Here is a 25,074-nt window from a genome sequence, read left to right on the forward strand (position 1 = left end):
TGCGATGTGATTTTAATCATACATCGCATTTTCCAAATTTTTAGTCGCAAATGTTGCTTTTTTGCGAATCTCAGCGTTTGCGACTAAAAAAACAGATGATACATATGCCCCTTAGTGACGGAAAGCAGTGCAAACTCCTGCTAGTCAATTTAAATTCCAGTGCCAAAGTGGCACTGGAAAGGTGCCCTTTTTCACCACAGATAGTGTTGTTTGCTGCTTTGCACCACTTTGCAACAAGGGGGCTTTTCTTGGGTGGATTTGGGGCATTACAGCGCATGCACCCATCATTTTTGAGGGAATGTTCAGTCTACTAAGATTTAGACAGGCTTTAGATAAAAAAAGAATGTGCCCTTGAAACAGGTGTTAACTTAGTGTTTCTATTTTTCCAAACGTTCCACACGTTCCATATGTGCTGCACTGTACAGCACACTTCCAATGTATGGACTGTTTTACCTTTTGTCTAGGTATAGGATGTTGAACTGCAAGGGAAGGATTCCGTATAAAATCCATGCTAGACATCACAAACACACCTCTGCACCATGGTGCAAAGATTGTGAGTGGCCCTAGGGAATCTGTCTGTGCACCAGAGCATGGGGAGGAGAGCAGCGGAGGCTACTTTTAATAAGTATGACTGTGTTGCTTTCTTCCCCTTGCGCAATGAAGTAACACTAGTCGCCATGCTGCGTTGTGCAATAAAATAATAAATCTACCCTTTATTTTCATTACTGACTGCACACACCGTTGACAACCTCTGAAAGCGAACTGTGAACTGCCAGAGGAGGACAGCAGCCACAGTCCAGTATATAAGATAAGATTTTTTTATTAATTGTGGTCAAGTGACACTGAAATAGGAGCCACACAATGATTTATTAAGAGAAGGGATGAGTCTAATAGAATTAAATATGAACTGTATATGTAATAAATCATTGAAATATTAACTGTCTGATGTAACAAAAGATTGCTTTATATACATAGGTTCATGGCTCTACATATCTCCTTTGCCCCTTGCTTTTTAGTGTGTGTGGCCTGAATGTGGATGTGTTGAGTGTATACATGAATCATTGTGGCTTTTTGGGACTAATAATTGTTTCTTTTAAATTTTGAAATATGTGACATATATTTAATATAGAACATAATAAAACATGCATTGGAAATGCAATAGGTCTCGGATTTATTTGAGTTAGAGCTAATGGCATTGTAAATGGCAATGTCTTTTAGCCATGTGTTATGGAGTGTATGCATGTGGTGTGTAGTGGAATTATGTGGGTTGGATTGGAATTGTAGCAATGGTGGCATGCTGCGCTTTAGATGAATATGTTTAAAAGTAAAGTGCACCATACTGCGATTGCTACAATAGTTAATTGTAGATGCGTTAACAATTGATGTGTGCACTGATGGCTGGTGGTGTGTGTGCCTGTAGAAATTGTGCACTGATGGCTGGTGGTGTGTGTGCCTGGTGGAAGCGTGCACTGCATTGCTGACTGGAGGTATGTGTGCCTGGTGGAAGCGTGCACTGACGGCTGGTGGTGTGTGTGCCTGGTAAAAGCGTGCGCAGACGGCTGGTGGTGTGTGTGCCTGGTGAAAGCGTGCACTGATGGCTGGTGTGTGTGTGTGTTTGGTGAAAGCGTGCACTGACGTCTGGTGGTGTGTGCCTGGTGGAAGCCTGCTCTGACCGCTGGTGGTGTTTATGCCCGGTGAAAGCGTGAACTGACGGCTGGTAGTGTGTGTGCCTGGTGAAAGCATGCACTGACGGCTGGTGTTGTGTGTGCCTGGTGAAAGTGTGCACTGATGGCTGGTGGTGTGTGTGTGTTTGGTGAAAGCGTGCACTGACGTCTGGTGGTGTGTGCCTGGAGGAAGCCTGCACTGACGGCTGGTGGTGTTTGTGCCTGGTGAAAGCGTGAACTGACGGCTGGTGGTGTTTGTGCCAGGTGAAAGCGTGCCCTGACGGCTGGTGGTGTTTGTGCCCAGTGAAAGCATGCACTGATGGCTGGTGGTGTGTGTGTGTGTGTGGTTGTGTGTGTGGTTGCGTGTGTGGTGGTGAGTGTGTGGTGGTGAGTGTGTGGTGGTGAGAGTGTGGTGGTGAGAGTGTGTGTGTGTGGTGTGTGTTATGTGTGTGGTGTGTGTGGTGTGTGTGTGGTCTTATGTGTGTGGTCTTTTGTGTGTGTGTGTGGTGGATTTAGTTCGAGTTTTCATACCCTGCACACTCACACACTGCCCCTACACACACATACACTGCTCACCCTACACACTCACACTGCTCACCCTGCACACTCACACTGCTCACCCTACACACTCACACACGGCTCACCCTACACACTCACACAATGTTCACCCTGCCCACTCACACACTGCTCACCCTACACACTCACACACTGTTCACCCTGCAAGCTCACACACTGGTCACCCTGCAAGCTCACACACTGTTAACCCTGCATACGCACACACTGCTCACCCTGCACGCTCACACACTGCTCACCCTGCACGCTCACACACTGCTTACTCTGCACACATTCACACACTGCTCACCGTACACACTCACACACTGCTCACCCTACGTAATGTGAAAAGACCTAGCTCTGCCCTTTGGCCTGTGTCGTAATCGTACAGTAGGTTGTGCGTAGTTGTGCTTGATTGGTTGGGGCGTCCCCTCCTTGCTGCTCCCCTCACAGAGGGTCGGCTGCCTCCATGAAGCTCCCAATACAGGTGTTCAGCTGTTCTTGTTTTAGCTCCTGTGTGTCAGTGCACTCTGTAAGCACACACGCTTACCCTGCTCTCTCTGGAACACTCACACTGCTGAGTCTCTCTCACTCTGCAGTCACTCTCACTCTGCAGTCACTCTCACTCTGCTGTCACTCTCACTCTGCTGTCACTCTCACTCTGCTGTCACTCATGCTGTCACTCTCACTCTGCAGTCACTCTCACTCTGCAGTCACTCACTCTTCAGTCACTCACTCTGCAGTCACTCACTCTGCAGTCACTCACTCTGCAGTCACTCTCACTCTGCAGTCACTCACTCTGCAGTCACTCTCATGCAGTCACTCTCACTCTGCAGTCACTCATGCTGTCGCTCTCACTCTGCAGTCACTCTCACTCTGCAGTCACTCTCACTCTGCAGTCACTCTCACTCTGCAGTCACTCATGCTGTCACTCTCACTCTGCAGTCACTCTCACTCTGCAGTCACTCTCACTCTGCTGTCACTCTCACTCTGCTGTCACTCATGCTGTCACTCTCACTCTGCTGTCACTCATGCTGTCACTTTCACTCTGCAGTCACTCTCAATCTGCAGTCACTCTCACTCTGCAGTCACTCATGCAGTCACTCTCACTCTGCAGTCACTATCACTCTGCAGTCACTCTCACTCATGCAGGCACTCTCACTCTGCAGTCACTCTCACTCTGCAGTTACTCTCACCCTGCTGTCACGCATGCTGTCACTCTTACTCATGCTGTCACTCTCACTCTGCTGTCACTGATGCTGTCACTCTCACTCTGCTGTCACTCATGCTGTCACTCTCACTCTGCAGTCACTCTCACTCTGCAGTCACTCTCACTCTGCAGTCACTCACTGCAGTCACTCTCACTCTGCAGTCACTCTCACTCTGCAGACTCTCACTCTGCAGTCACTCTCACTCTGCAGTCACTCTCACTCTGCAGTCACTCACTGCAGTCACTCTCACTCTGCAGTCACTCTCACTCTGCAATCTCTCACTCTGCAGTCACTCTCATTCTGCAGTCACTCTCGCTCTGCAGTCACTCTCATGCAGTCACTCTCACTCTGCAGTCACTCATGCTGTCACTCTCACTCTGCAGTCACTCTCACTCTGCAGTCACTCACTCTGCAGTCACTCTCACTCTGCAGTCACTCTCATGCAGTCACTCTCACTCTGCAGTCACTCATGCTGTCACTCTCACTCTGCTGTCACTCATGCTGTCACTCTCACTCTGCAGTCACTCTCACTCTGCAGTCACCTGAGGATGAGCCCATTACTAACTATCTGTCATCGCTTGTCCCCAGTGATAATGGTCAGATGCTGCTGATGAAAGAGTGACAGCTCTCTCCGCCTCCCGAGCACTCACCATCTTACCCTGACATGGAGTTATGTGCACTCCCTAAAAGCGCTAAGTGACCGTTTAGACTGGAAGTCACTGAAAACCGTGACATGACCTTCATCCATCCCAGGCAGTACAGAACATTAGCAAAAAGGGTCAGAGTTAAAACATTTGCTGGAATATCATTAGTTTCTGTATCAAACATACAAATATGCCATTCAACAATTTGAAAGGAGTACCACTGAGGTCTCACCATTTTTTGGGGCTCTGGCATCTGAAGCCTGGTGAGTTGGCTGACCAAGTAATTTATGTTCCCAGGGAGGCTCGCAACTCCCTCCCTACCCTTTCAACCCTGATTGGCATTAAAGTTAAGGTACAGAGCAGCATCCAGCAGAAGGCTCGCATAGCAGTTCAAGGCATGAAGAGGGCTCAAAGCAACAGCGGCGGCCGGACATTACCATCAATATCTTGGTAAGAGGAGGGTAAACACAGGTGTTAAAATATAGTGCACTCTGGTGCTCAATATGTAAAACAGTCTTCCAAAAGGAGTTATGGGCTACTATCAACTTTTCAAAAAGCCCGAGACACATTCAGGTGAAAGAAAGTTTGTGGAAAGCCAAGGCAATGTCAGAGACCAAGTTATATCTGCTGGCGCTAGAAGAAGTAGGCAGAAAAATAGGTAGTCTAGGTGGGCCCAGCTCTCCTACCTAGCCATTACACATCTAAAATATTTCAGTTACATTGCTACAGAAAACAACCAAGTAGGGCACCAATTTAGCATGGATCCTGCTTTCGTCGTTCACTTTAATCTTGGCAGTGTACTGTTTGATCTAAACCTGTTAAATCTCTTAGCTCTACGTCATCGTTTACTTGCCCTGAAATGGATGCAAAAAAAAAAAAGAAGCTCGCGAGTGGTGCGCGTGCCACTGCGAACATAAGTCTTCTCTGAAGATATCTGGCCTCTGGTGCGCGTAACAGACACCAATAGGCCATAGACGGAGCTACGCGACTGCCTATGGCCTATTGCGTGTTCTGTTAAAAAACAGCACGCATGCAAAGGCCAATGAAAATGGACCTTGGAAATAACACGCACATGCTGCGTGGAATTTCCAGGTCCATTTTCCAAATCCCGGGAAAAGGACTCTCACTGTGCGACACTGCATGCGCAGTGTACGCTAGGCCCGAGCCCTAAAAATGTTATCTTATATACTGAATATTTTTCTTTTGCCATCCCTCATATACATTTCTAGTAAGAGAATGTAATTGTTGTGGTTTATAAGGTTTTTGCACATTGATGTTAATTTCCCTGCCTTAAAAACCCGAAGGATTAGCAGGGAGTCCCCCTTTTCTCTACAATTCCTGAAACCTAAACATACAAACAATAAGTGACTAAAAAATAACACATGTATGCATATGTTTGTAAGCTTTTTATAACCACCTCCCTACACATTCATTATTCATGATATTTGTGAACATATATTATACAAAGCTCCACTAAACAGTTATAAGAATAGTTCAAGTTTGTTTCTACCTGCTACACGATTTAGAATATTCACTATTCTCATAAATAGATTAAACCCCAGTTCCAATAGCATGGATTAAGTCAGGTTTAAAGTTTGTTTTCATTAACAACACTACTTTAAAATACTCACTGCTCTTCATAGTAGATTGCACTCCAATTCCAACAGTTCGGATAAAGTTCAAGTTCACTTTCATCAGTAATATAACCATTGAATATTCATTGTACATTGTAATTCCTTAGTCAATTAGAATCCAATTTTAAAAGTTCATATTAATTTCAAGTTTCAAAGTTTGTTTTCATCAGCTATACAATTTCACAACACTTTTCTGATCGAACGGTCTACAGAAACAATCCTCAGTGTTTAAAAATACAATATCGAAGCAGCAAGGTCCTAGCTTCTGCATCATTGCAGCATGATTGCCTATAAAGTATCCGTGAATTTATGAGGAAAGTTATACAGAATAATCCCAGATGGCTGCAGTCTGGAACTGGCAAGAGCTCAGTCTGCTGCAACTCATATGAAGCACTAGACAAAGTTTATATTAAATACACGCAATTTCTAAAATGTGAATATTTATTCGACTTTTTCGTAAAAGCTGAACCCAAGCCAATACGTATTTTGCAACTTGTGAAATTCGTCTTTTCTACAGGACTTGTTTCACAAAATTGTACCAATATTTTACAAATTTTGAGATTAATATTGACACTAAGGACAGTAATTATATAGCCATACTATAATGAACCAAAGATGATACAGGAAGCAAGGAAAGGATAATGGGACAAAACAAACAGAAAAAACAGAAAAAGATGAATATTAGACAATGTCATAATATATCAGCCTATACATTCATTCATTCATAATTACTTTATTGCGGCTATTACAGCCATAAAAGCACATTTGAATTAAAACAAACAATAATACATATCCCATAACAGTGTACAGTAAAATCTCGTGGTGGCATTGGCATATGTAGGAATGCATAAACTTCATTAATTTTAGGAGTAAACATTTTTTTAAATAAGAATTAATTTTAAGAATATAATTTAAGATAAAAGCTTTCGGAACATTAAAAACATATCATATAATTCTTTGAAATGCTCCAGAATAATTGCAACGAATTTGAGCAGTCACACTTAACTAAATATCACATTTTCAACAGATACCTTTGTTAAAGCCACATAGCTAGGAAAAATTTAGAGATTAAAACCACGTACACTGGGTCTGTATCAGATTTTAAAATCCTATACAATACACGGTAATCCCTAATACCCAAATTTCTACACAATTGTATAACCCATTTGGACCTAGCCTGTTTGTAAGCCGGGCAGAAGAACTGTACGTGGATTTCTGTTTCCTCCGCCACTAGGCATCCAGGGCAAGGGTAACAGGTCTTGTCAAACCACTTAGTAGTTGTTGCAAAAAGTGGAAGGGTCCCATATCTAAATTGGAGAAACAACTTCCTTGCTAATGCGGGCTGTATTAAATCTAGGACCTGTTCAAATTGATAGTGTGACTTAAAATCCAAAAACCCATGCGTCAAACTTGTTGCTCTAGTAGCCTGGATTAAACCAGTCAATTTAAAATCTTTCAATGCTTTTGCTAGGGTTTTTTTGGGGTATCTGAGCAGGACTCTTCCGGGGTGACCCATAAGTCCTCTCTACCCATAGCACGAAAAGCATCCCTCACGAAAGACAAACACGGTATACTACCCACGGCCCCCAATGACGATAATAATACCTTAAGTTCCTCCCTATAGTGTCTCAGCTCGGGTGTACTCCATAACCGTCACCAGTAAAGCAATGATCGGCTCGAAATTAGGTCCACCATTGGGAGGATACCCAGATCCATCCTGAGGGGTACCAGGGGAGTGTTTATTGGCAATGCCATGATGCATCTAATAAACTTATTTTCAGTGAGGATCAATGCGTTTATTGGGCTATGCCCCCAAAGTTCAGCCCCATAAAGAGAAGCCGAGGTGGGCTTATAACCTTAGAAGAACAGCTCTACAGGACTTTCAATAATCCCCCTATTGCCTGGGTAAGTTTAAGATTAGCTGTATCAATTTGGGGGCCCCAGCCCATCTTATCATTTAGGGTTAGACCCAAATATTCAAAGATATGGACTCGCTCAAGCGGCATGTCGTCCATTAATGGGTGCGGGTAGGTAGTCGGTTTGGCATTAAAGACCATGTATTTTGTTTTGTTAATATTAACTAGAAGATTCCTCCTTTTACAAAACTGACTGAATTTCTTTAAGACTCGCTGCATCCCCATAGGTGACTTCGAGAGGAGCAGAGTATCATTCGCAAACATTAATGCAGGAAATTTGCGAGATGATATCTTCGGGGTGTCCAAATCCTTCACAGAAAGTAGATCTTCAATTAAGCAGTTTAGGAAAAGTGAAAAGAGGGTCGGCGCGAGCACAAAGCCCTGCCTCACCCCTTTGTCAACAGGGAAGGGGGCTGTCAATCGGCCATCTTTGCTATATTTTACTCTGGCGTACGTGCCCTCGTGGAGGCGTTTAAGTTGAAAACAAAGATGAGGTGGCACCCCCATGGCCAGCAGGATACTCCATAGCTGGTCACGGTCAACCATGTCAAACGCGGATTTCAAATCCACGAAGGTAGGCTAAAGACTCCCACCTTCCAAAACCACATGCTTCCAGTGTATTAACTGCAACCTAAACAGCTGATCTACAGTTGAAATCTTGGCTCTAAAGCCAGCTTGCAACGGGGTTAGTATATCACGGTCTTCCATCCACTCCTGTAATCTTCCTAGTAATGCCCTCCCAAAAAGTTTTTGGGATACATCAATAAGGCTAATTGGCCTACAATTAGATGGTTCGATTGGGGATCCTTTTTTATAAATTGGAACAATCTCGGCGCCAGCCCACGTAGGCGGCGCTGGAAGGCCATTCAAGATTGCATTAAATAATAGTAATAAATAAGGAGCCCAGACTGTCTGTTCGCTTTTAAACAAATCACCCGGGATTCTATCCAATCCTGGGGCGTTATTAGATTGCAACTTAGCTAAAGCAGATATAACCTCTCCCATAGTACATGGGGGGGTTTCACATAAAAATTCAAGATTAAAATTGCACTCTAGGATCGTGCTCGCACTTATGTCAATGTGGGAGCTGGAATAAAATTCCTTATAGTATGAATGCCAGGCGTCGTCATCAATATTTGGATCAAGGGTGGTTCTACCCTCTACTTTCCCGGAATGAACCAGATTCCAAAAGCTTCTACAATCTTTTAAATCCAAATCTTTCTTGATCTCCTGCCATCTGTCTGTTTCCCACTCAGACTTGGCGATTACAATCGTTTTCTTATAAGCCGCCCTAGCTTCCCTAATACAAAGACTGTTGGCCCCTTTTAACGAGGTCAACAAAACTTGTTTCGCTTCCCTACAGGACTTCGAATACCAAGATCTTTTATCACCACCAGATTTATTTTTAATGGGACCACTATTAAAAAAGAAATCCGCCAATACCAAGACCATTTCTTGGTGGATTTTGCCTAGGTCACTATCAAAACCAGGCTTGATTAAATTTTCTGCAACAACACTTGCTCTCTCTAGCAAAGGTGTAATGCCCGCATACAATTTTGACATTATTTCCATTGATTGATTTATCTTTGACCAACGGATCCGTCTCCCTCCATTCACAACCACCATGTTATTTTGGTGCGGCTCCTCAGGGACTCTACCTAGACCCCCACACTGGAAATCTAACTCCACAACTAAGGGGTTGTGGTCACTTTCACTGCGTTCTTCTGCGGAGAAATCCACCACATTATGCCAAATCTCTACACTAGTCAAGATATAATCAATGACCGTGGCCTGTCCATGCCTCTTGAAGGTCGGGCGCCCAGGATTATTGCCAGGGAACCGACCATTGCAAGCCCTTAGAGAAAAAGTCAAAGTTAACAAAGTTAACTGGAGAACTAGAGGAGTCCAGCCCCTAATGGGGTACATATTAGGTGCCGGGATTGACCAAGTAGCGTCCTCCTCACTAGTAATCGGTTGCCTAATTCCATTAAGTGGTTCAAAATGACAATTAAAGTCTCCGCAAATTAGAAAGTAGAGATTCCCTGACAGTAAATTCAGGAGGTTTAGCAGGAAATCTATCGTTGGGGATATCCCACCATACTGCACTGGTTGAGAATAAATATTAATGATAGCCAGTTTGGGTAGCTTCTTGTATGACAGGAGGATACATGTGATGTCTGGGGAGTGTGTTTCTACTCGTTTGATCTTACATCCCAGATGGGAGGCTACCCATATGCATAGCCCCCCGACGGTCTACCCTTTGGACCTTTCACTGCACCCTCGCAATATGCCACAAACCCTACCCTATATTGTGGCTCTACCGCCCAAGTTTCCTGGAACAAACACATCTTGTGAGAGTCAATATATTCCCTCTAATCCAGTTGGTCTAGTTTAGAGACGAGGCCTGCAATGTTCCAAGATAAAATTCTTGGGGCACCAGAAGTCAATTGTGTACTCAACTTGCCGTTTCCCTCTAATAGGGGTCTGTCAACCATCCCAAGGCTGCAAATTCCAATGGAGGTCAGCACAGGTTCTATTAGGCGATGATCAACTTTACCACTACCATAATTGGTTATGTTTGGGGCAATTGCATTCCCCAATTCCCCCACTTTTCTAGCTAAACTAGAAACTGGGTCATTATTAACCCCCACTCCATCACAGGATCTTAAATATTTTACTGGGTCCCCACTCCCTATTGCCCCTGGGATAACATATTCCTCCAGAATTGTGTCCTGGTGAGTATCAATGGGTGTCAGTCAATCCACCAGATCCAGTACGCTAAATCTGTTGCTAAGGGCTACTGCTCACCATTTTCCCCATTTGGCGATCATCATGGCTGGCTGGCCGGCCCATCCTACCCTTGGAAAAATCATGGTTGCCTAGGTTAGGCATGGAATCTGGGGGGATGTAAAAATAACTTAAATCCCTAACCTGAATAGAAGATTGTGGGTTTATCAGGGAGCCCCTACAAACATGTTCCACGACCTTAGGATCTTCAAAGTTGACAACAATACAATCTCCTGCTATATTTTAACAATTTCCAAAGTTCATCTCAAAGAGAAATTCAATTTCAGGATTGTTCCAACATTGCAAACAGAATATATCAGCAGACCTCAAATGAGGAGCAAACACCAAACAACAAGACAATAGTGTCATACATTAATATAAAAACGAAGAGATCGTTTTCAATGAGTGATAACGTCATACTGTATACATTTTTAAAAAACGCTTAAAGGCTCTTTTTGGGGCATAGTGTCTTCAATTTATAGCTACATCTTAGTTCCTTAAAGACAACATGTCGTGATCATTGGTGACAAAAAGTAAAGAGAAGAAGCAAAATTATAGATCAGAAACACTAAACAACCCTTGCAAGCTTTATGGGAAATAATCAAACAAGATCAGTAGCGTTAGTTTCTGGCACTGCCTCAGATTTACAGAGCCTTGTAAATCTGGGGCAGCTACAAAAAGCTTTTGCGATGTAACGCCCACAGCAACACCCATAGCACGCCCCTTTCATGCCGATGCCTGCGTGAAAGGGTACGATATTTACCAAGTGTTAAACTATGAAAAGTGGCTTGGTGCCGCTTTGTAAATATGGAGCAGGGCATTGCCCCACTGGAGCATTGGCAAAAGTGACACTCCAGTGGCGCAATGCCCTTGTGAATGTGCCCCTAAGTGTCCACATTTTTGTATAAATTACAATGGAGTAATGTTCATGATTCCCTTACCAAAAACTCGGTTGTGGGGCAATAGAAAAAATATTTTTAGGATCTTAAAAACTCATTAGAGAATTCTGTCTCTGAAAAATAATAAAAATAAAAGAACTTCAACTGTAGACATTAGTCAGTGAGAATATCAATTTCTGATTACTCATATTTCCCATTATACAGCCCAAGACTGATTGGCATACCCTAATGAGAAAGGGTTAGACCATCATTTATGATTGAACCGATGAGCCTTAATTTGACAATTTTGAAAGGTAGGTACCGCGTCTGAAAAACACAAAATCAAAGATGTCCCAGATCAGAATATCAAAAGAGGAATTGTTACAAAAAGTCGGATGAGAGTCAGAAGAGATACATTCCAACTGATTAGGACGAGCACTTACTTCATATGAGGCATGGTCAATGCATTTCATCAGAAATTTCTGAGCGGCGGGTCAGCCGTAAACCAGTCACTACGGGTAAGATATACCCTGCACCATATTCTATGCTACGTACATGTTGGAATGGTGTGAGGTGCGCTCTATTGTGAAACTGTGTGATAAAGGTAATTTTCAAAGCATGTATGCGTGAGAAATATCTCCAAAGCATTTTTTTAAGTTATGCATTGCAATCCTAGTTCTGTAAATTATGGAATACATTTTTTGTACATAAGAAGAAACATGTTTAAACATATAAAGGCATTTAAAATGAAAAATAATTGAAGGAAAAAAGGATAGAGAGAAAAACATAGATTCAACCCTCTTCTTTAACAAAGTTTCAATGAAGGAGGAGAAAAATAAAGTTGTGCTACATGGGCCCTCCGGAAATATCCTAAAAGTAGAAGGCATTGATAGGTGCATGAAATGCACGGTCAATATTTGCAATGCATTGCCAAAGTTATACATCGTAAATTATTCTTTCACAATGTGCTTTTCATCTCCAATATCCTATGAAAGCAAAATACAATTTGTCGGTCCTAAGAAGAATATTTTAAGTAAAGGAGAGAGAATGGAAAGCTGGATTCAAACACAGGGGCTTATTTACAAGACCCTTGCACCGCTGGCACGTCGCTTTTAATATAGGAAAAAGTGACATACTGGTTGTGCAAGGGGCTTGTGAATAAGCGAGCCCCACAATCTATATGACTATTCAGAGTCAAAATGGGATGATTTGTCAGTGAGGTATGAGCACTGATGAGGGAGTCAGTACTTTGGAAAATCAGACGACATTTCCATGACAATTTTCATGACAACTAATTCCTATTAAACGATTATATATGTAGGAGAGTAGGGTCTGCTTCCTATAGCCTTTTGGCTGTGATTCTCTGGTTTTTCGACTTTAATGTGGCTTTGGGCCTGCTAATCAGACCCACAGCCCAGCTGTTCTCTCTCCAAATTGATACCATGCACTTTAGGTGCATACCAGATTGGTTACTGGGTCACCCTTGTGAGCCCCTGTATAGTGTATCATAGGTACCCAGGGCATAGGTGCACCCTAGGCCTACTAGGGGCTGCAGCATGTATTGTGCCACCCCTGGTTTGCCTTCCAAACTGACATCACAGGTCTGTTCACACAGCCTGGATAAGGTGGTGTAATCACCCCTTACTTAGATGTAGTATACCTATATCTACCTTTACATATATACACCTATAAGCCACTCCTATGGTAGGTCTTGACAATCCTGGAGGCAGAGTGCTTGCTTTTATGTGAGAGGGTGCCCTAGCATGAGCTGAGCCCCTCTGCAGCTTTCCGGACCATCTCCTTATAGCTGTTCTATGATATAGTCATACCATATACTCTTAAGTGCATTATAATCCTCGCGGTTAATGCTAACTTTGGTTTGGCTTCATCAAAGCATGTCGTGTAAGGTGTCAAACACTTTGGAATACTACCCCCCCCCCCGCCAATTCTGGCGGCGGGGGTAACATTCCACCCTTCTAGAGGGAAAAGACATGTAAGTTACTGCTTTACCTCGTTAAAGTTAAACAGAGCCTCAGCATCACAAAATGGATGCTGCTGCCACAGACACGAATCTGACCTCCTGTTGCTGAAGGAAACTCCAGCAAGGGCGGCCTGGACAATAGGTTTCCTGTCCAGGGAGGTGCCAGCACCTCCCCAGACAGGGGTTTTGTGTATTGGGGCAGGGAGGGCTGCATTCAGTGAATGCTTCTAGACACTGCCCGGGGCACACAAGGTGCTCCATGCATAGCCCGGTTCAAACCAGTTGCTGGGGCACTCCAGCTCTGGTTCGAAACTGGATAAAGGGAAAGGGGTGTAACCACCCCCTTCTCAGGTTCACCCATAGGAGGGACCTAGTCAGGTAATCCAGCCCCCTTTCTTAGTATAAGTATAGGAGCTGTGTCCCCAGGACTTTAGATTATCCTGGACGAATCTTTGTAAGACATATCTTGGACCTTCAACATTCCATTCTGACTGGAAGATGGAAGACATCTCCCTTGTGGTCAAGGAGTGACCACCCTGTGCAAACAGGCACCAACAACAACTTTGCCGGTCTGCAGTTTCAAGGCTCTTGTCGGAACCCGAAGAATATGTGACTCAAAAACTGGACTTCCACACTTCTCTGACCCCGATCCACATCCACAGCAAAGCTGAGACCCGTGGCGGACACGAAAGACGTGGGACCGGACATCTTGGACATCCTGCATTTTGCTACCTACACTCCTTTCCTGAAGCCTCAGTAAGTTGTGCATTGGGGTACGAGAACCCCTAGTCCCGAGCACCATTTGCACTGAAGCCCATTCTCTCATACTCCGCAAGTGTCCCGTGGGCCCGCCTTTGCATTTGAGCTTGATGCATCTTCCTGGTTCCTTGCCTGTTGGCTAGTAAGCCCCCCGAAGACGCCATCTTCAATCTAACTTGCGTTCCCTGTTTGTCCAGGCTTGCTCCAGCTTTTCTGAAAAGGAGAAGTGCCACAAACCTTGCGGGTCTGCAACACACCCAATCTTGACATCTTGCATGGGTTGAGGTTGCCAAGGCTTGTTGGGTCCAATCCGGATACCGACACTACAGTAATCTAGATCCATTGTGGGATAGCTCGAATCCAGCTCCTGGTCATCTTCGATGCCTTATGGACCTCGTGGCTGAAGAGACAAACTCACCTTCTTCACCTTAAAGCACCCGACATCGCCTGGTTCCTTCCTGGTTCCTTCCTGGTCACTGGCTAGTGACCCAGACTCTGTCCCCTCTGCTTTCAAGTTCTTCACATCTCTGATCCACCCTTGAATCTACCCGAACACTTTTCCTCGGGTCGCCTGCAGCACTTCTTTGCAGCTCTCCATAGAAAACGATGACGAAACCCGGCACGAAAAGACACCTATACATCCGTCTTCCCTGGGTGAGGTAACACAAGTACTCCGGTGCTCCCATGGGTCTTGACTCTCGAAGTGTCCTAGTTTAAAAGGGTTCCATCCTATTCCATCCGGAAGTGTCCTTAAATTGTAACTTTGTAACTTACGATCCCCATAGAAAGTCAATGGGAACCCGCGCCTGTGTTTAGACACTACACCCAGCTCCCGTGGGTCTCCTACTTCCTAACCTTTGGTTGTTTAGTGTAGCCCCAGCGATTCTACAGGCGCTAGGCCTGCTTTCTAACTGTCACGTGGTACTTATACCACTTTCTTAGTATATGGTTTGTGAGGCCTCTAGGGCATAAAGAGTGCAGAGGGGTTGTGTTTAGATTAAATACATATATATTTGATATATACCTTGTGTGGTGCCCTTTCATTTGGTATTCAAGGGATTATATATGGTAAAACAACTTGCTTAACTTGCCTACTGAAGTCTTAGCCTGAAGACTGCTGGTTCATGCTACCACTAGGATAGCTTTCTATAAGGTTGACTTTACAACCACCATCAATAAGGGTCGATTACACTGGTGCAAGATGCCCACTAGAACTAATGGACATTATATGCCAGGCTAACTTCTCACATTGGTGTGCAGCGGTTGGGATAAGAGCTTGCAATTTGTTTTACCAAATAATCTTGTAATATCATCTGAAAGATCATATCTAGGTACTTGTAGGCACATATAAATCAAGTCTTATATACATAAGTTCTACTGAACTTAGTAGTTGTAGGTGGTAAGGGCTTAGCACACCCTGACTGAAACTCCTAGAGAGGTTCTAGTAGGAAACCATTTAGTGTAGGTAGGTGCACACACCTCACTAGAAAATGTCCTTGGAAGCAGGCCCTAGTGGACCTCTTCAAGAAGAAACCCAGAGGGTGCCTTCTAAGTATGACTCATTCACTTTTCATGAACTTAGAAGCCTGTGCGCAGTCAGGAAATTGAGACAAGGACAGAGTCCAACCTTTAACCACCTGGTAGATATCTTAGTGGAATATCCAAGAAGCGGCTTGTAGGAAACGCACACCAGTGCAGAATGTTACCTAAATGTCCATTCGGTTAGGTGGTGCCCCACTTGTTGCTTATTGTTCACCTTTTCAGAACACATAAAGTTTTATAATCTCTTACACTATTGCGGTAACACGTGACCACTTTCCAGCCTATCACCGCTGAGGTAACATTTCGCCGAGTCACACGGTAGTGTACACTCATTCGAAGTTCACATTACGTTATTTCCATATAGCATTTCTTTTAGTCTTTCATCATGAATGTCATTATCACTTGTTACGCTTTGTATATACAAGTCGCGATCTTCCCACACCATCGCGGCAACATGTGACCACGATCTAGCCAATTACCGTTCGGATAACATTTGCCGAATCACATGGTTATGTATACCCATTTAGAGTCCAGTAAATAGCGTCCGGACATTGCCGGGATATTCAATCAACGGAGCATTGAGCACCGAAAGACTTCCGTCGTTTACTTCGCGGTAAGCCACCATTCTTTAAATGGACATTTCGTGTCCTATCCTACATGACAGTGAGTAGGCGATAGTATTGGGACACTCATATGACATTCCCCATTTTTCACTTACAGGTTTATTTCACTTTTGTGAACCCGCCAGAGAAACAGACCCATACCTCGTAATCAGGTCAGATTCGTAAAGCTTGAAGTACCGCATACCATGCACTTTCAGACTTTTCACATTTAAATTGTAATTGTAAATGTCACCATTTAAAGCACAAATCAACCGGTCTGCACCACTCTATGCACAATCAGTTCATGCACCCGGTCACCTTTTGACCAACATTGTAATCTCCTAATCTCTTTTGTGCATGACGACAAATGAGTCATACCTGATTAATAGAATAATTATGTTCCTGTACCATATGTATTTTGAATCAGAATTTAAATGAATACTGTACTTGGTCACTTTCAGATACTATACGGCCCCTGAGGAAGGGCAATGCCCGAAATGCATTGGGCCACTGGCATGAACATTATGGAATCAATAATGTGATGAATTTGCAACTATAATGAATTTAAAAATAAAGAAGAATATGCTCAACCATAAAAGAGGAGAACTCTGATTAATTTTTCTTTGAACAAATTAAGGAATTATCTTTGGAGTGCCCTGGAGGGACACTGTTCTCGAGGGAAACAGTACTATCACACAGATATCTTAGTGGCTCATGATGTAGAGAATGCATCAGACCCAGGTAGCCAAGGGGGTAGAGAGGGGGGCCATCTCTCAACAGAGGAGGATACAACTGGGGAAGATCCAGTTGTCTCTGATGAGGATGATGATGGGGATGCAGTTTATGAAACTGACCTGGGCAACCTAGGACTATCTGGAGGTGGAGAGGGCCAAGAGAGGCCCCCTCCACTCACCCCAGTAGGCCTAACACAGGAAACATAAGGCGCAGGTCACTTTCCACTGGCTCTGGGGCATTCTGATTCCTCAGTAGGGTCCAGTGCCTCTGCTCAGAGGAGGATGACTTCCCCTTAGAGGAGAGAACACAAAGCTAGGATGAAATAAGTCAAGCTTAAGATCAAGAGGCAAGAATTTTCCCTTGCAAAAGAGACCCTGGCTCTTGAAAGAGAGAAAAAGTTGAGTGGGCTAGAGCCCACTGGTGGCTGCATAATTCCTAAAGATAGGGGAAGGTCTCATGACCATAGAAACCTGAACAAGATTGTCCCTCCCTATCAGATTGGGGATGACATCCACAAATAGATAACTGCTTTGGAGAGGGCTTGCAAAGTACAGCAGGTACCCCAAAGTCAGTGGGCAGCAATCTTGTGGCTCTCCTTTGTAGACAAAGGTAGAGACAAGCTCCTCACTGTAAGAGAATAGGATGCTGACAATTACTATGTCCTGAAGAGCGCTCTAATAGATGGGTTTGGCCTAAGCACTGAGCAGTACAGGTTGTTGTTCAGGGATACCCAAAAGACACAGACTCAGGACTGTATTTGCCATACTCTATTTCACCCTTGAGGCGGAAGCCGGGGGTCCTTCAGCGCTCTTGCTGTCTATTTGCTATATATTGCTATTTGTACTTACAAGCTGGCTAATGACTGAGATTACCCGCTCTTAAAAAATTGTACATATTTTAAACAGTACCGATTTTATTTCCCCAGTTGGCCTCACCTGGCGCGAGACTTAAGTCGCCCAGGGCGGCCTCCTTTCCCCTTCTCAGCCGACCAGACCGCCGCTATTACCGGGCGCTGGGCGCAGAACTCACTTTGGGCGCCATCTTGGGTAGGGAAGGATCGCGGTCTAGATGATCGTCGATCCCGCCCTCCCAGGTTACTTAAGGAGTGTAATCCCCCCTGTTCGAGGTATTTGCCATACTCTATTTCACCCTTGAGGCGGAAGCCGGGGGTCCTTCAGCGCTCTTGCTGTCTATTTGCTATATATTGCTATTTGTACTTACAAGCTGGCTAATGACTGAGATTACCCGCTCTTAAAAAATTGTACATATTTTAAACAGTACCGATTTTATTTCCCCAGTTGGCCTCACCTGGTGCGAGACTTAAGTCGCCCAGGGCGGCCTCCTTTCCCCTTCTCAGCCGACCAGACCGCCGCTATTACCGGGCGCTGGGCGCAGAACTCACTTTGGGCGCCATCTTGGGTAGGGAAGGATCGCGGTCTAGATGATCGTCGATCCCACCCTCCCAGGTTACTTAAGGAGTGTAATCCCCCCTGTTCGAGGTATTTGCCATACTCTATTTCACCCTTGAGGCGGAAGCCGGGGGTCCTTCAGCGCTCTTGCTGTCTATTTGCTATATATTGCTATTTGTACTTACAAGCTGGCTAATGACTGAGATTACCCGCTCTTAAAAAATTGTACATATTTTAAACAGTACCGATTTTATTTCCCCAGTTGGCCTCACCTGGTGCGAGACTTAAGTCGCCCAGGGCGGCCTCCTTTCCCCTTCTCAGCCGACCAGACCGCCGCTATTACCGGGCGCTGGGCGCAGAACTCACTTTGGGCGCCATCTTGGGTAGGGAAGGATCGCGGTCTAGATGATCGTCGATCCCGCCCTCCCAGGTTACTTAAGGAGTGTAATCCCCCCTGTTCGAGGTATTTGCCATACTCTATTTCACCCTTGAGGCGGAAGCCGGGGGTCCTTCAGCGCTCTTGCTGTCTATTTGCTATATATTGCTATTTGTACTTACAAGCTGGCTAATGACTGAGATTACCCGCTCTTAAAAAATTGTACATATTTTAAACAGTACCGATTTTATTTCCCCAGTTGGCCTCACCTGGTGCGAGACTTAAGTCGCCCAGGGCGGCCTCCTTTCCCCTTCTCAGCCGACCAGACCGCCGCTATTACCGGGCGCTGGGCGCAGAACTCACTTTGGGCGCCATCTTGGGTAGGGAAGGATCGCGGTCTAGATGATCGTCGATCCCACCCTCCTCCCGCCCCCTACAGTGGATATAAACATCAGATACGCCCGTCCGCGCAGCGGGCGGGCGCAGCGGGCGCGCCGGCGGCGCGCCGAAGGCGCGCCAAAGGCAAGCCCGTCTGCGCCCGTCCGCGACCGGACGGGACCAGGGGCCACCCCCCCTGTGCAGAGTGGACTAGAGGGCAGCCAACCTATACGGTATGATACAGCCACATTAAAAAGTCTAATGTGGCCCATTAGTGATGCCTGCAGGCATTCCATCCATCCTCATTCCACCAATGGAATCTGTTTCCACTGTAAATTCACATTTTCTGGTCAGGAGGGTCGACCCCACCCTGCTAAAACCTACAAAATGTTTCTTTTAAATTGTCGCTCACTAACCAAACACGCCCTGCAAATGTCCATCCTGTTAGAGGAAAATGACCCCGATGTAATGTTTTTAACGGAGACATGGCTGAAAGATGCCTCCGATATGGATATTACCTCTATTTTACAAATGGGATACACGTTACAAAGGCAAGATAGACCGGAAGGCAGAGGAGGGGGCTTAGCCATTTTGTTAAAAAACAACTACCTCTGTAGGATTTCATCGGCTGCCATATCTAATTGTGAAAGTATGCTCTTTACTTTGGACTTCTCACCCACTATCTCATTTTCTGGTGTTCTTATTTACCGCCCCCCCAACCAAATGGGTGAATTTATTGAATCACTCCAATCTAAGACAGCCGACCTAGTGGTTAGTAGACCCTATGTCTCGATATTAGGAGACGTAAATATTCATTTAGACGACCCTAATAACTCCACGGCTGGGGCTTTTCTGGACAGTCTGGCAGCTCTTCAGATCGTACAGAAGGGCTTTGAACCCACTCATGAAAAGGGCCATCTCCTTGATGGGGTGCTTAGTAATGATCACAGACTGGTAGTTGGGAGTCCGCTGCCTCTTACATGGACGGACCACTATCTGATACCCATACAGTGGACTCCAGCTATGCCATCACATCCCTCGCCCCGCACGATCCTACAAGGGAGAGATTGGTCCAAAATCTCCTCTGATCAATGGGCAAACCTGCTCTCCTTGTCCCCTCCTCCAAATGAGACAGATCCCGCATTGCAATATGAGAATTACTTCAACTGGCTGTGTACAGCCCTGGACTCTATTGCACCTATCAAGGCCCTGAGAGAAAAGACAAAATCCAAGGATTCGCCTTGGTATACTCCTCAACTTAAAAAACTAAAAAGAGAGTGCAGGAAACTTGAAAGAAACTGGAGGATCTCCCATAGCAGTATAGATAAAACTGCGCACCTTGAAGCCATCAAACAATACAAAGCAGAAATTAGATGCACTAAAACATCATATTTTGAGGAAAAAATCCAAATCGCCTCCAACTCATCCAGAGAAATCTTTCGGATAGCCAAATTCCTGATGGATACTCCCCTGACCCTGCCTGACCCGAGTAAAGCTCAGGCCCGCTGTGATAGTCAAGCTGAATACTTTCACAGCAAAATACAGAAAATTGCGTCTGGTTTCAAATCACCTAACTTAGGCCAGGATATAGGGATCAACTCACTTAACTCCAGCACTCCTAAATTAGAAGAATTTCCACTGTTGGAGATTAATTCACTTGGGGTCATTATGTCAAAAATAAAATCCGGATCTCCTGTGGACCCTGCTCCCCCCAGTCAGTTAATAACAATTGGTAATACCATCAAACCAGTTATTCTTAACATTCTAAATGCCTCCATTACCACAGGCCGAGTGCCCGCAGCGTGGAAATGCGCCCAAGTTAAGGCTCTATTGAAAAAGCCCACTCTAGATCCTGAGGACATGGCCAATTACCGGCCTATTTCTCTCCTTCCTTGGGTCAGTAAACTCCTGGAAAGACATATCAATAAGTCTATAACCCAATTTTTAGAAGACTATCATCTTCTCCATGACTCCCAAGCCGGCTTTCGTCCCAAATTGGGAACTGAGGCGGCTCTCTTGACGGTAACTGAGCTGGCCAGGAAACAAATGGATCAAGGCGGCACTACAGCAATCTTGCTGCTAGACCTTAGTGCCGCCTTCGACACTGTCAATACCAGCATTCTTCTCCACCGCCTCTATAAATTAGGAATCTCAGGGAAAGCTATGGACTGGCTCCAGTCTTTTCTGGAGAATCGCTCATTTAAGGTTGTAGAGGGCACCACCCATTCCAAATGTTGGCCCTTGGATCAAGGCGTGCCCCAGGGCTCGGCCTTGAGTCCAACACTTTTTAATATTTATATGCAGCCTTTAGCTGATATAGTGCATTCATTCGGCCTTGACATTGTGACATACGCCGATGATACGCAATTAGTCGTATCTATGAATCAGGCGGACTCATCCTCTTCAAATTTAAGCAACTGTTTAGTAGCGATTGCTCAGTGGATGGCTGCCTCGCATTTAAAATTAAATGGCGAGAAAACGGAGCTCCTGATGTTAGGCAATTCAGCTATTCCCTGCCCTCTCATGGACTGGCCCTTGTGTATGGGGCCCCCGCCAAAACCTAAGCCCCATATAAAGAGCCTAGGCATTTGGTTGGACACTAACCTTAACTTTCTGCAGCAAGCGACTACTCTGTCCGCCATGTGCTTTGGGCTCATGCGCATGCTGAGAAAGGTGTTACCACTCCTCCCTTTTGAAGCCCGCAGAATAATGGTGCAAGCAATTATTCTGTCCCGCTTGGACTACGGGAACTCCCTATACTTAGGGGCTCCTACCTCCACAATAAGGAAGCTGCAGGTGACTCAAAATGCTGCAGCCCGCCTTTTATTGGGCCTCAACAAACGGCAATCAGGTACCATGGCCCTGAGGAAACTGCACTGGCTTCCTATAAAAGCCAGAGTGTTGTTCAAATCCCTGTGCTTTATGCACAAAGCCATGCGAAAGACCGCCCCCACTATGATCTGCTCTTTAGCAGAACCTTACCTCCCTCACAGATCCTTACGTTCAAGCACGGCCTTTCTAGCTACTGTCAATAAGATCAGACGTACCAGATGGGGTGGACGATCCTTTTCCTGGAATGCTGCTAGGGAATGGAACTCTTTGCCCACCCTCCTTCGCAGTGAATCGAACCTTTCAAAATTTCGAAAGAACTTGAAAACCTATCTGTTCATCTAAGTTCTCCTCCTTTTCCTGTAGTATGAAGATACCTAGCGCTACGAGGCCTCCGGGTTGTTTGCGCTCTATAAAACTCGGTTAATAATAATAATAATAAGGACTGGACTGATTTTGTAGATTGTGCAACTAAGGCTCTGGAAGGCTGGTTACTGGGCAGTAAAGTCAATGACTATACAGGATTGTATAATTTGATTATGAGAGAACAAATTCTTAACAACTGTAAGAACCAGTTATTGCATCAGCACCTGGTTGACTCTGATCTGACCTCTCCCCAAGAATTGGGAAAGAAGGCACACAAATGGGTCAGAACCAGGGTGAACAGAAGGTACAGAACCAAGGTGGTGCTCAGAAGAAGCAAGACCAAAAGGGTGGGGAGAAAGCAAAAGACCAGAAGTCTTCTCAAGGCCCCCAAAAAGCTTCTAATGGTGGGCGTTCCCAACAATCTAAAAAGAAAGAAGGCCCAAAGAAACCTTGGAGCAAGATTTGTAAAGTAAATACTCCCTGGACCAGTGATTGTGCCAAAAAGGAGACAGCTCCAGCCACCATTGCCCCTAAGGCAACTGTTCCCCCTAGTTCATCTCCAAGAGGTGGTTCTTAACAGATGGGTGTAGTAGGGTTAACCCTGGGAACTGAGATGGATTCTGGCCTAGTCAAAATACCAACTCCAGCTGTTTTGATCTGTGATGGGGACATAATTATGTCCTCTACTGTGAGTCCCAGTAATTTGGGCAAGTACAGACAAACTCCTTTAATACATGACAAAATGGCTCAGGCCTACAGGGACACAAGTGCTAGTGTCACAATGGTCATGCCTGGCTTTGTGGACCCTGGACAGATCATACCAGGTGAAAATTACCTAGTGACCAATGCTAGCAATGTCACTACCACTCACAGTATGGCAATTGATAATTTCTCCTGGGGAGGGGTAACTAGCCTCAAAAAGGTTGTGGTTAGCTCAGACCTCCCTGTAGAATGCTTGCTTGGAAATGACCCGGATACTTCAGCTTGCGCTGTAGTGGAGTATAGGACCCATGCAGAGATGTTAGGGATATCAGCACATGTCCTTGCTGTGACAAGGTCACAGGTCAGAAATAGCAACACTGAACTGGCACTGGATTCTGGAACAATGGTCTAGTTGCCTATCAGGAGGAGAAGCAGTAGGGTTAAGGCAGTGCCTTCCCCCTTGCCTCAGGAAGAGGATCATACTTCACAGGAAGCTGATTGTGTGACCCAGGAGGAAACTGTCCTAGAAGAGCTTTAGCCTGATCAGGTTGAGTTTCTTGGGACAGGGGGACCCTCCAGGGCAGATCTGAGGCAGGCGCAGTTAGTTTGCCCTTCTCTTGAACCCCTCAGACAGCAAGCTGCTGCTGAGGCTGCTGGGAATGCTATTGGGACCCACAAAGTCTATTGGGATGATGGGCTCCTGTATTCAGAGGCTAGAGACCCCAAGCCTGGAGCTTCCAGGAGGTTGGTCATACCTTTGGCATTCAAGGGCTTCCTTCTCATACTAGCCCATGATATTCCCCTTGCAGGACATCATGGCCAGAACAAGACTTGGGACAGGCTTGGTCCACACTTTCACTGGCCTCATATGTCAGACGATACCAAGGAGTTTTGTCGCTCCTGTGTCACCTGCGAAGCCAGTGGAAAATCAGGTGGCACTACAAAGGCCCCCCTTATACCACTACCTGTGGCGGGGGTTCCTTTTGAACGTGTAGGGATTGACATTGTTGGACCAATGGATCCCCAAACAGCATCTGGGCACAGGTTTATTCTGGTGGTAGTGGTTCATGCCACCAGGTACCCAGAAGCTATTCCCCTAAGGACCACAACAGCACCTGTTGTGGCAAGAGCCCTCCTGGGAGTTTTCTCAAGAGTGGGCTTTCCGAAGGAGGTTGTCTCAGACAGAGGTGCAATCTTTATGTCTTGATATTTGACTGCTATGTGGAAAGAGTGTGGAGTGAACTACAAGTTCACCACACCCTATCATCCACAGTGCAATGGTCTAGTTGAGAGATTCAACAAGACCTTAAAGGGCATGATTAAGGGTCTCCCTGAAAAGCTTAGGCGGAGATGAGACATCCTGCTGCCCTGCCTTTTGTTTGCTTACAGAGAGGTCCCACAGAAGGGGGTTGGCTACAGCCCTTTTGAACTTCTGTTTGGGCATCCTGTAAGAGGACCCCTGTGTCTGGTGAAGGAGGGATGGGAGTTACCTCTTAAACCTCCCAAACAGGACATTGGGGATTGTGTACTTGGTCTCCGCTCCAGGATGGCCGAGTACATGAAAAAGCATTAAAAAACCTTGAGGCTAGTCAGGAATTGCAAAAGGCCTGGCATGACCAAAAGGCTGTGCTGACTGTTTACCAGACAGGACAAAAAGTGTGGGTGTTGGAGCCTGTGGCCCCAGCAGCTCTTCAAGACAAGTTGAGTGGACCCCACACTATTGTTGAGCAGAAGGGAGAAGTCACCTTTTTGGTTGACCTTGGAACGCCCAGGAGCCCCCTCAGGGTGCTTCATGTCAACAGATTGAAACCATATTTTGATAGGGCAGACATGGGCTTGCTCATGGCTACAGATGAGGGACAGGAGGAAGAGAGTGTCCCTCTCCCAGACCTGCTTTCTCAGAACCCTGATGATGGTTCAGTTGATGGTGTAGCCTTGGCAGGCAGCCCCACAGACCAACAGCAACAGGACTGCAGACACGTTCTACAGTCCTACAGAAATATCTTTTTTCTGACTCCAAGTCAGACTACCTGGTTCACTCATGAAGTGGACACTGGGGACAGTCTGCCTGTTAAAAGTAAGATTTACAGGCAACCTGATCATGGCAGG

The 25,074-nt window shown here is 45.4% G+C and overlaps 1 protein-coding gene across 1 annotated transcript in view; it reads right to left on the reverse strand.

Annotated features, from left to right (window-relative positions):
• Window positions 1-19,065, reverse strand: part of LOC144769371 (uncharacterized) — a 34,302-nt gene extending 15,237 nt beyond the window's left edge. The window contains exons 1-2 of the mRNA XM_078653427.1: window positions 19,031-19,065; window positions 9,280-9,476 (exon numbers count right to left, since the gene is read on the reverse strand). Of these exons, the coding sequence (XP_078509553.1) occupies window positions 9,280-9,476; window positions 19,031-19,065 (232 nt within the window). The remainder of the gene's footprint in view (window positions 1-9,279; window positions 9,477-19,030) is intronic.
• Window positions 19,066-25,074: the final 6,009 nt, after the last annotated feature.

This window comes from Lissotriton helveticus, chromosome 7 (assembly GCF_964261635.1).
Source record: "Lissotriton helveticus chromosome 7, aLisHel1.1, whole genome shotgun sequence".
Lineage (NCBI taxonomy): Eukaryota > Metazoa > Chordata > Amphibia > Caudata > Salamandridae > Lissotriton > Lissotriton helveticus.